Source organism: Lactuca sativa, chromosome 5, assembly GCF_002870075.4.
Source record: "Lactuca sativa cultivar Salinas chromosome 5, Lsat_Salinas_v11, whole genome shotgun sequence".
NCBI lineage: Eukaryota > Viridiplantae > Streptophyta > Magnoliopsida > Asterales > Asteraceae > Lactuca > Lactuca sativa.
In genome coordinates this window covers 310,961,293-310,974,212 of record NC_056627.2, presented here as the reverse complement: position 1 = coordinate 310,974,212, position 12,920 = coordinate 310,961,293, and the positions used below count along the sequence as shown (strand labels likewise).

General features: G+C 32.2%; 1 protein-coding gene across 1 annotated transcript; it reads right to left on the bottom strand.

Moving 5' to 3' along the window:
• Positions 1–8,324: 8,324 nt before the first annotated feature.
• LOC111890726 (protein BLISTER) lies at positions 8,325–12,611 on the bottom strand. The gene is made up of 12 exons (XM_023886809.3): positions 12,163–12,611; positions 11,144–11,603; positions 10,565–11,046; positions 10,421–10,486; positions 10,218–10,328; positions 10,063–10,139; positions 9,856–9,923; positions 9,645–9,761; positions 9,396–9,565; positions 9,248–9,316; positions 8,947–9,138; positions 8,325–8,862 (listed from the first exon to the last, which is right to left on the bottom strand). The coding sequence occupies exons 1-12, from the start codon at positions 12,238–12,240 to the stop codon at positions 8,785–8,787; spliced, it is 1,968 nt and encodes a 655-aa protein (XP_023742577.1). The 5' UTR covers positions 12,241–12,611; the 3' UTR covers positions 8,325–8,784.
• Positions 12,612–12,920: the final 309 nt, after the last annotated feature.

The window sequence follows — 12,920 nt, the reverse complement described above, 5'->3', positions numbered from 1 at the left end:
TGCGCTCATGTGCAAAAAATGTAGAGGCACGTGGAAAGATTAGAAAAGCTCAGCGTAAACTTTGATAAGGACCTTTCCATTGACATGGTCCTGAATTATCTGCCTAGTAGTTATGATCAGTTCATATTTACCTATCATTCGAACAATACAGAGACCATGTTGATTGAGCTTCACAATTTGTTGCAAACAGCTGAGGCAGGAATGAAGAAGTCTCATTCCAATAGTTCTGCAACTGCTCCAGTCATGGTTGTCCAACAAAGCAGAGGAAAGAAGAGAAAGGCCCCTTCCCAATCAAAATCGAAAGGGAATGTCCACTATGGAGAGTTTATTGGATCCAAAGCAAAGCCCAACTTCAATACCCCTCAGGTTGTTGATCCAAAAGAGGTCATGTGCTTTCATTGCGGCCAAAAGGGCTATTAGAGAAGAAGTTATCCCAAGTACTTACAAGAATTGAAAGATGCCAAGGCCAAAGGAACTGGATATTTTTTTTGGTACGTATTATATTCAAGTCAATATACTTACATTTCAAATTCTTGGGTTCTTGATATAGGACGACGTTTGCAAATCTGTTCTGATATTCAGGGACTAAAGAAAGTGAAGAGGCCAAACATGGAAGTTAAACCTTATCAGGGGAACAAGCGAAGATCGATTGTTACCAGGATTGGGACTTATGAGCTTATGTTTGATAGTATTATGGTTGATTTGGATAATTGTTTTTATTCGCCAGAAATGGCTCAAAACATTATTTCTTTTCATGCTTTATTTAGATAAGGATATCATTATGGTTTTGATAATAATGATGGTACTATTTCTGTTTATTTTAATGGTGCATTTATTTTCAAAGATTATCCTTGTGATGGTGTGTATGAGACTATTGTTTGTTTGAATGAATTAGGAAACAATGTATATAATATTGGTTCTTCTAATAGTTTAGACAATTCATACCTATGGCATTGTCGTCTTGGGCACATTAACAAGAAACACAACACCCAACTCCAAAAGGATGGAGTGCTGAATCATTTGATCTAAAACTAGACGATGAATGTGAGTCTTGTTTGATGGTCACTATGACTAAATCACCTTTCACTGGTACATGTGAAGAGGTAAAGATTTGTTGTCCCTCATCCATATAAATGTGTGTGGCCCATTCAGATCTGCCATAAAAGATACAAATCATTACTATGTTACCTTTACTGATGATTATAGTAGATATGGTTATATTTACTTGATCAAACATATATTAGAAACTTTTGAAAAGTTCAAATAGTTTAAAAACGAAGTAGAGAACCAATTGGGAAAGAAGATAGAGATGCTACAATCTGATAGAGGTGGTGAGTATCTTAGTATTGAGTTTAACGATTATATGAAGGAATGTTGAATTGTTTCACAAATGAAACCTCCTATGACACCACAACTGAATGGTGTAGTTGAGAGGAGTAATTGGACCTTATTTGATAGGGTTCATTCCATGATGAATCGAGCTTCGCTTTGAATATCATTCTGGAGGTATGCCTTAGAAACAACCGCCCACATCCTCAATCTTGTTCCATGTAAGAAGGTTCCCAAGACACCTCATGAAATGTGCACATGGTAACCTCCCTCGCTAGCATATATCAAAGTCTAGGGTTATGAGGTTCTCGTTGTGGGTGTGAACCATAGGCTCATACAAAATTGGATCTTGTTTTCAAAAAGACTTTCAGATTGATCTTGTTGGAATCAAAAGGTTTGTTTGCAATAACAAATCATAGGTATGTAACTCTTATGAATTTTGATGTCTACTAAGGTATAAAACTTTTTTTGTTCAATAGTATGCTGTTTCAATAGTGTTATGACATAGATCAAGGTAGGTTGCATGTACCCTTAAGAGTATAAGGATTTTTCCACATTATTACATGTAAAAACCATCAGTGTCATGGTCCAAGGCTTAAAGAGCAAAGTATAGGGAAATGAGCCTCATAGATGGTAAAGTAAAAAATCATTATGCAAGTATTTGGGACTATTCTCGAGAGTTAATTCTTTCAAATCTAGGTAACACAATAAAATTGTATGTAACTGTCAACTAGGAGCAAGTGTCATACTTCCAAAGGACGTATGTCTGTTTTAAAGCCATCAAAGATGGTTGGAAAATAGGGTGTCGTGGGGTAATTGGTCTAGATGGATATTTCTTAAAAGAACCATGTCAAGGAGAGTTACTGACAGCAATTGGGAGGTATTCTAAAAACCAAGTATATCTCATTGTTTGGGTAGTTGTTGACATAGAGAATAAGGACAATTGGAGATGGTTTATGAGACCAGTTACTGATGATCTTGGATTAAAAAGGGGAGAAGGATTCACTATTATTTCTTATCCTCATAAGGTATTAAGTTACTTGTTTATGGTTTATTAAGCCACTTGTTTCTTTAACACATTTTCAAAGATTGCTTGAAGCCACCAAGGAAATACTATCAGATGTGGAGCACATATAATGTGCACGACACATATATGCTAACTTCAGCAAGATATTCAATGGAGTTGAATTTAAGAATATGTTTTGGGCAACAACTTTTTCTACTGCGGAGACTAACTGTAAGAACAAAATGGATGATATTAAGCAGGTGAATCCAAGTGCTTGTGAATATCTCATATCAAGACAACCTTATACTTGGTGCAGGGCATTCTTCAGGTCTAGGACAGCATGTGAGGCAATAGAAAATGGTATTCCACAGTGCTTCAATGCAATCATATTGGAAGCTAGAAAGAAACCCCTAATTGCAATGCTTGAGGAAGTTGGGTTATACATGATGGGCAGGTTCTATAACATGTTACTTAAGGCTAAAAATAGGATTCAAAAATTTGTCCAGCTACAATCAAGACAATGGAGAAGTTTGGATAGGACATGCAGTTAGTTTTGTGATCTTTAAACAATTTATTTCATTAGATTAGTTTTAATTTAATTTACTAATATCATTTCATTGTAGGAATTGGAATGTAAACCTAATTGGACCTTTAGTTTTTGAAGCTAGAAATGGATTTGAAGCATATGATGTTGATCTACAAACCAGAGTGTGAAGTTGTAGACTTTGGGAGGTGTCATGTATTCCATGTGTTCATGCACAGTTAACTATCTTGTATACTGGACAAGACCCTGTGTTTATTCATTAGTGAGTGGTTTATTGTATAAAGGTTGAAGTCCACATATTCAACAAACATATTATCTATTAATGGTAGTAACTTGTGTCCTAGAACTTTAAACACTAAGCCTTTACCCTCTTTATCTAGAAGAATGTCAGGTAGGCATAGTGTTAAAAGGAAAAGGCATGTCACTGAATCACAAGACAAATACTCCAAAAGTAAGACTCCAGTTTCTGGTATAGGAGGACCCATAGGGAGAACAATCCAATGCAAAAACTATCTACAAAGGGTACACAACAAACTGTCTTGTAAAAATGCCATGGTTGCACCAGAACCCAATCCAAATAAAAAGATGGGTAGACCAAGGGTGAAACATGATGCCAATCATTGGACTAGAGGCGGTGTTAGAAGAGGAACTAAAGGAAGTGATAGAATAGGAAGTAGAGGAGGTGGTAAAAGATATAAGCATGTTGAAAATCAAGAAAAATGTGGTGAGATGGGATTTAGGTCTAAAATTATTCCTGAAACAGAGTTAATAGATCTTTGGAGGAAACTGGAATACATGAGAGAATCTAGATATTCACATGCTGAGAGTTAGACAGCTCTTGAAATGAAAGATAAGGAAATGAAACAAGTCTTTGATTACAAAATAACTATTGAAATACTCTTTCCTATGTCTATGGTATGCCTTTCTTTCAATGTGTATATTTATTAACTTTCAATTGTTTGTATTGTTTAAGTTTAAATTGTTTACAGGAGGTAACCAAAAAGATTTCTAGTTATTTTATTTTTTTATTTTCTACTTACAAAAATTTAGAAAAACAAATCAAAAATTTTGAATTTTTTTTACATGAGATGAGGATATTATTTATATTCGATAGCTCTGTTAAGATGAAGTGTGATAGGAACCGAAAATAACAGTCTCATTGCAATCAATTATAAGAAATATCTTTTCATATCATAAAGTGATCTAAATATTTTCGAAATATGAACCAACATATGAGTCGAATAATTTTTACAATGGAAGTGTGGGATGGAAAAATGAACAGTGTTTTACAAATAATTTCCTTAGATGTCTTAAAAAGAACCTAGAGTGGATAACTCTTTTTTTTCCTTGAAGTATTGAACCCTATAGTTTTTACGCCTTTTGAGGTTAGGAGGGAACTCTTGTTATATCCATACAATTTATTATCATTTTTTAAGTATTGAAGATATGGTAGGTCTCAAAGTGAAATCCGCGCCCAATCAATATATATGTTAGAAATGGTATATCAAGAAACGTGAAGAAATTTGAAACTCAAAGCCAAATCCAAGTCAAGCTCAAGTCGAAATCAAGAAGAAAGAAAATTAAATCTGAAGAGTTAATCAAAACAAAGAAGATGTGTGGTATAATGAGATAGATCTCTCGATAGTGGAATCATAAGGATAAGCTTGGATTTTTTTTGTCCATAATGGAGCTTACCACATTTACTAGACACGTTCAGAAAAAAGGAGGGGTCGGTCAAGCTAAGTTTTTATAAACGAATTTTCTTGAAATTATTTTAAAAAATACATTGCTTATAATGTTTAATATTTTATTCTAAATTCTTTTTAGGTCATCTACATCTGTCCATAGTGAAGTATTTTAATTTTCCTTTATTTTATTCTAAAATTTTTTTAGGGCATCTACATCTTTCTATTTATTTTATAATGTTTAATCTTTTTCTTACCTGAGGGCAAGTAAGGTTCAAGCTTGGGGAGATTTGATTGATATCATTTCATGCATCTTTTAGGGTAGTTTTTATTATCATTTTACACCATAATTTGTACATTTGCATGTCATTTGTTTATATAATATTCAGCCCATGTCTTTCATCAGAATTCTCGTACTGCTAGCATTTTTTGTTTCAATTTCAGATAGTTCGAGTGGAGCAATACTTTGGAAGCAGTTGGACGCATATTTGGAGCCTAAATAGAGTTAGAACTGAATGAGGATGTTGAGGAATTCTTGGAAGATGTTTTAGTCAAGAAACATTCGATCGAATTGATCATACGAAGATAGATTGCTACAATCTGAAGCCTAAAGGATGTTGTTGGCAGCTTTGACCCCCTGTTCGTATTTGACCATATCTCATGACTCGTAACTCCGATTGACAAGTTATAAATGTTCTGAAAACTAGACAAAATTTCGGACGACTTTTGTGTATGTGAAAAAAGGTCAAATATGCGATCACATAAGCTAAAAATGCGATTGTAGAAGTGATCACATTTTTTCTGCAATCGCATAAATGCATCGAAGTTTTCCAGGCTCGAAATAAGTCATATGGAAGTCATCCAAAGAAAAAACCAAATCTGTGATCGCATTTTTGTCCTAAAGTCCCGAAAACGTTGAAAATAGCATCCTGAAGATTTGATACCTTTCAGCCATTTAGTTTAGTTTAGAAGATTATTTGGTTAATGTTTATTTTTACTAATTTTTGTTTGTTTTTATCCATGTCTAGCTAAAACCTTAGTTTTCAGTTCTACATAGACTAATACTTTTCATATGATTAGTTTTCATATGTGGTTTTCTTTTTGTGTTTCTATCTAGATTTTTCAGTTTTGAGCTTAATGAATGTTTGGTTTTTTATTTTTGTTAGTCTAATCACCTTGCTAGGGTTTTATCATTCTAGTTAATCAGTTAATAGAATCTATAACTGTTCTTATCAATCTACCATAATAAATGAAAATGACTTTGCCACATGTCCTCTTCTCATTCATTTGGACACATGGCATTTTCTAGAAATTTTAAATTTTTCTATTTTCCATTTATCATTTTATTGTATTTTTTATTTTATTAAATTAAAATCCACATTTAATATATAAGGTAATATATATGTAAGGTATTTATTAGAAAATGGTTTATATATGTAATGTATCTAATGCATTAAAGTCTCATTAGTTTTAATAATTCAAAAAATTTCTTATTTTTCTTATAAATTTAATGTTTTCAAATTGTTAAAATTTTCTATTTAATTTTTTTTAAATAAACTCATGTAATACATGGGTCTCACACCTAGTTGGTAATAAGTAACAAGTATCAGATTGGTTCCTTGTTTGGAATTTAGCCCTGATATAAACTATAAAAATCATATATTTACACTTCCGAGTTTGTGAGAAATATTGTGTATTGCTGAAAATTTTACACAGATCGTAAAGTTGCTTTTTCTGATTTAATTTAGAGTTTGTTTAATTGAACAGTAAAAAGTTAGGGTGAAATCAAAAAGCTTGTTTTCATTAACTAGTTTAGGTAAAAGAGATTATACTAGAGCTTGTTAGTTTTTCTCAGTACTAGCTTAGATAGAACACATTCTGAACAATTAGATCTGAATTGATTGCATGATTAAGAAAGTCGCAACAGAACTGAAATCGTTTTTATTATTGATTTTCGTTTAGGTTATTTTCACTGCAATTTTCAGTTTTAGTTTAATTCAAAAACCCCTTTTTAATAAATTCTGTCTTGACTAGAATGTGTCTTATGTAAAAAGGCATTAACCATTAGGTTGTGTCCCTGAGTATTCGACCATGTTTCCTTGTACTATATTATTAGTGCAACCAGCAGTGAAAATTTTATTTGTTTAATACACATGCGACCGCGTGTTAATAATATTCTAATAGAAATTTATATACATATATTTTACAAGTAATATTCTATGTTAATAATTTAACATAAAAGTACTTTTAAAAAAAAAAAAAAAAAAAGAAAAAAAATCTTCTTTAGGAAATAAAAAGTGAAAAAAGTTAATAATAAATTTCAAAATTTTCATTATGTTTTTTGTGTTTTAAACCTAGAAATGTATGGCTAAAAGCACGTACATTTGTCTTATGAAACCACAACACATACTGAACAGGACTTCAGAAAAAACAAACAAACAAATAAACAAATTATTTGATTGTTTCCATTTTATGTGGGTTTTGTGCACCTCTTTGTGTACACCAATCACATGTAGCCCATTTAAATGTAGGCGTTGTTTGTTTTTTCGAAGCGAAAACGTCTGAAGTCTGCGGACCACATTTGCAACCCTCTGCAGCAGAAGAGGTGGAGTAAACGACTGCAATCTATAATAAAAAGTATGTTTGTTTTTTAACATCTACAAGTTGCTGCAATAAACTGAAATTTAAATTAACAAACTTAAAATAGTTTTTCAACACCGAAATTATAATAGTTATAGTCTTACAACATTGAAATAAAATTCATACAATCAAAATATTGTTACAATAACAATTTCTTTCTTATAGTAACAATTTCATTTAAAATAATTCATTACATATTTTATATAAACTGTTCAACAATTTAATCCCGTAATTAAGTCATATATTCATAGTCTTATATTTTCCTCAACTCAACTATTGTTTAACATATAAGATATGTCACATATTTAGAGTAAATATAGAAGTCACTTTACTGACATTATTTATCTACAAAACATGGTATAAAACCGATTTGAATAACTTTATTGACACTATTTAAAGAAGTTTATATAAAATAATTAAACATAATAATTGCATAACACTAAATAAAATTGTTATTTTAGCAAACAACATGCTCATTTTGTCAAATTTTCCAGGACGGTAGTTATTTTTGGTTACCTTCAATAGATTTAGTAATTTTAGTGATGAACTTTATAATTTATTAATATTTTATTATAAACAATGTAACACAAAATATATATATATATATATATATATATATATATATATATATATATATATATATATATATATATATATTATGAAACTTACCAAACAGTTTTGAAAGTATGTAAAATATACTTTAATGGTTTATAATATTCTCCAATGTTGCACCGCGTAACATTTTTTTAGTCGGAAGTTTTTTAAAAAACAAACAGCTGCAAGATACATAGTGTTACACGTATGGTGCACAACGCAACAAAAAATGGTGATAATTGGTTTCTTAGAAAAAGAACCAACCCCATAGATGTAGCCCGACAGGTAAAATTTGGGGTTTTCACAAGTACCTGACGAGAAAATTTGAAATAATAGTTGGCAGCGTTTGTAGTACTAGTACATATTCCTTTGATTTATTAATATTTTTAACCACTTAAACTTAAGAGTGATATCATGGAATAAGTATTGCAAAATTTCTCCACGTCCTTACCACCAAAAAACTTGTCCAGTCAATTCAAAATCTAGATCTAGCCCTAGCCCTATGTAACAAACACAAGCTACAAGATTGATTACAAATGAGTTTATATGCCAGCCAGCCTTTCCAACAAAATTATTTTAATAGGTAGGCTCTTTACAAATTTTCAAACAAAGCAGTGACCATTGACCAATACCATCCTTAAAAAACCATTCTAACTCAACTCAGTCACTCACAAAAATACATTATAAACATAACAACCAACATTACCTGTGTATATCAAAAGAAAGAAAATTATATTTTTTAAGTAAAAAAAAAAATAATCAATAAAAGCTTTTGATTTCATTGTCTTCTTCCGTTGCAGACTTGCTGTAAGTATATCCATCCATCCCTTTGCATTCCCACATATTCATCCATAACAAAACACACTTTTTGCGAGGATTTCCCCCAAAAAGGAGATGAAATTGCACCTCCCAACTTTGACCATCTAATCTTTGATTTATAATCAAGGGAAAAAAACACATTTTAAACATATATTTAATTATTTTACTCAAAGATGCTTAGTTTGTCGCTTCGATGGCCCTCCAGGGAAGAGCTTCATTATCCATCCTAGAACCCTTTCCACAACCTACCCAACCCAAAGTCAAAAAGTCAAAAAAAAAAAAGTTATTTTTACTATTACTGATAGTCTGTTACTGTTACTGTTACTGACCTCATCGCCTTCGTCAGCATAGGGAGTATGGTCAACCACGGTACGAGAAGTGGGCTTTCTTGGTGGGATATTATTATTATTATTATTATTATTAGCATCACCCGCACCCACCATACTCATACTCTGAGAAGTCAACAGCTCTAATCTTTGTGTTTGAACTTCAAGTTTCTGGGATAGTTCCTTGTTCAAATCCTTCACAAATAAAAAAATATATATATTAAAGTTTTGTTATGAATTATACGGAAAAAATATGATATCATTGTAAATAAATGTTGCATGGAATAATATAACTTTAACTTACTTTCAACTTAGAACTTCGTGAGGATTCGGTTGATAAGGCTTGCACCAACTCTTCTTTTTCCAATGCCAACTGTATCAACATTTGCAAATCAGATACTGTGACTGTGACTGTGACTGTGACTGTGTAAAAGGTGGAAAAGTGGAAGTACCTCGGAAATCAATGTTGAGATATTTTGAATCATTTTGATCTGATCTGGAGGTATGCTTGAAGACGAAACTTCAAACCCTAAATGTGAGGATGCATCACTTTCACCATGAGTGCCTACTAAAACTGATAGGTTTGATGTAGCAGCTGTAGTATTATCCTCTTCACTCTCATCTACTCCATCAATCAACAACAATATTAGTTCTAACTTTTAACTACCCAATATGGTTAAGTTTGACTAGTAATAACATACCAAGATCATCTGTAGAAGTTGATGCTTCCTTTCTGTTATTGGTTGGAGGCTTTTTAATATCCACTGAATTCGTAATTACAGGAGCTTTTCGGAGCTTAGATTGCAACACCTTTTTCTCTGACAAACAACAAAACAGAATTCACCCTAATTTTGCATTTACAATAATTGACAATTTATTAAATTTATTAAAAAAATCCTTTCAAGTAAATACCTTCTTGTAGAGCTTCAATAGTGAATTGCAGATCTTGCCGATCCTTCTCCAGGCTAGATATTCTTCTCCTGAATCAAAATGTTTTATGAATAAAAAAATTTCAAACTATTTTATTTTATTTTTGCAGCAAAATCCAATACAACATTTATATATCCCTTCAAAAAAAAGGTACACATACAACTTTAAATTAATAAGGTCAAACCATACTTCTGTGAGGACATTTCAGCTTCCAAGTTTTCTAGTTGTCTTTCAAGTTTTAGCTCATTAGACCTCAATCTGAGTGCCTACAAAAGACACATGTTTATGAATATACTTATCTGAAATAGATATGTCATTTATTTTTTTTCTAATTAAATTTATACCTTCTCTTCTAATCCAATAACCTCAGAAGCCAATAACTTGGAGCGTTCATCAGCTGCACTACATTCTAACTGAGCATTTCCATACTCTATCCTCATAGCCTCAAGTTCCACCTAATCACATAAATAAATAAAACATATTTCAAATTTCAATCACCAAATTACTCCTAATTGCATCTTATTGTATAAAATAGTAAAATACTAACCAGCTGAGCCTTAATTTCTTCCTGCAATCTCTCCATATCCAACTTTAACTGGTTCACAACACCTCCCTAAAAAAGAAACAAAAAAAAAATTATAATTATCAACTTTTTTTTTCTAAATGATTATATTAAAAAAAAATCAACTACCTGTTGGTTATAACTGTCAGTGAGTGCTGAGTTCTCAGTGGCTAAAGACTCTGCAAGAACCCTAGAAGCCTCAAGAGCTCGTTGCAAAGAGAATTTTTCTTGTGTCAGATCTTCAATATGCTGTTCCAAAGCAGCAAAATCTTCATTCTGTTTTGCAGAATTAAAATTGCTGTTCCTTTCCATAAAGGAGTCACCAACAACAACATTAGCAACAGAAGAAGGGTTAGGGTTTATGAAACTTTGAGCAACAGGAGGAGCATCAACAGGGTGAACTTTTGAACTGAATGGATTAATTGCTTTATCTGTTTCTTCATTTGGAAGAATTGAATCCAGAAAAGATGGACGTGATCTTCTTGAAGGTAATCCTGTTGAGGCTACAGCATCATATCTAAAGGTTGTAGATACAGATTCAGAGCTGCTTTCAGTGACTGAATCAGAAACTGGAGGATATTGTAGAGATTTCACAACTTCAAACAAAGAATCTGAAAGTTTAAAGGTGATCAAAATTCAAATTCATGATTTTATGAGATCAGATGAAATAGCATATTAATTGATACTCATAATTAGTTAATTACCTACCTCTGTATGTTGAGCCATTGGCTTGTTGAACAGTGTGAATTGAGTTGTTAGAAGATGAAGGTATCTCAGGAGAAGACTTATTAACAGAAGCTTGTGCTGTTGTATAAGGATTTCTAAGGGCATCTTCAAACCTTGTATTACTGTAATGATTCAAACTGCTATGATTAATATCCTCTTCTGGATGTGGATGATCCAATTTTTTATCAGTTGAATATGTCTTGACTGGATTTGCAGAAGGTTTATTGAAAGTGTTTATAGGATTTTCATTTGTAGGATGCATGGAATGGGATTCTGTAACATGAATGTCTTTTGTTTTCTTTTCATTGTTTCCAACATGTTCTGAACTTAAGTCAGATGTAGCATCAGCAACTGAAGGTTTTACTTCATGTAAGTCTCCATTAACAGAATTACTGGATGCAGCTTTTTTGGCTGCTGCTTTCTTTTTACGGAACTCCTCAAGCTGTAAAACCAAAACATATTGAATTTTTTAAAAATTAAATGGACAGTTTTTTAATTAGAAAATTGTTCATAATGGTAGGTATAAGCTTCCTATACATTGTAGTTTTCGTATCTTTATAGTCGCATCTTTTGTTTTATGTCACGTTCCATGTACACAGTACTCTGTACACCTAACAGATTAGTGCGTAATACATGTTATATGTTCTGAAGAAAATGACACCATTCCAAGATGTTTCATGTTTGAATTTTTTTTTTTTAGCATCAAATATCTTAACTTCAAGAAAATCACACCCTCGTTGGCAACTTGGAATCAATCATGATAATTTCATATCTACATATAAACAGCTTTTATACCATTCTGACACCAAAACCTCAAATATGGACTGATTCATTACAAATGAACCTGAAATTGTGAATTACTACTGTATCACCGTGAGAACCTGGTCGATAGAAAGTCAGATTGGAAAATTGCAAAATTGGACATCCCAGATTTAAAACTTGCTAATATACATTCACAAAAAAAAAAAGCAACACGATGCAAAAGGAAATGATAAACATACCCGTCTCTTTCCAGCTTCCAATTGCTGTTGCTTCTTTGATGAAACGCTCGAATTAGGCAACATCTGATCCGAAGCCATTCAATCAAAACTACTCCCCTTCAAGCAATCACAACCTCAATGGGTGACCAAATAGGGATCCGAAATGGGGTTTTATATACAATTTATAATCATACAAAGGATATGGGAAAATTGTTTATGATTTTGAGAAAAATAAACATAAACCCTAATTAATTTGCATACAGAGGGTCCGATCTAATCGGAGAGGGAGAGCCGCTGTGTCAATTTTGGGTATTTTGAGTCCCCGTTTCGCTTAGATCTCTCTCCCTCCTACCGATTTCTCTCTCTTTCTTTCTTTCTTGTTTATTTTTTTTCTTTTTCTCTTATTTGCTTTTAAAATTTCCGTTACTGCTACGCCTCTTTTGCTTGAAGGGCGTCCACATGACTACCGGTGAAATGTATATTCGGAGCTTTAACAATTTTATTGTATTCAATATAAATAGTATCTTACATCATAATTGGAATGATTCTCGATGATTTACGTGTATTGGAAACAAGATATAAATATTTAATATACGGACCAAAGAGCTAAAACTAAACAAAATACAATGGGCCTAACTACGTAAAAATACGGATTAAACGTGGAAAGGAGGATGATTGTGTTTTTCGTGGTAACTTTGTACCAGACGTTGAGGAATAAGATGGAACATGAAGAACATGCATGTCACTGGTAGCAACTTTGTCCCAGACAAAGTGAATGT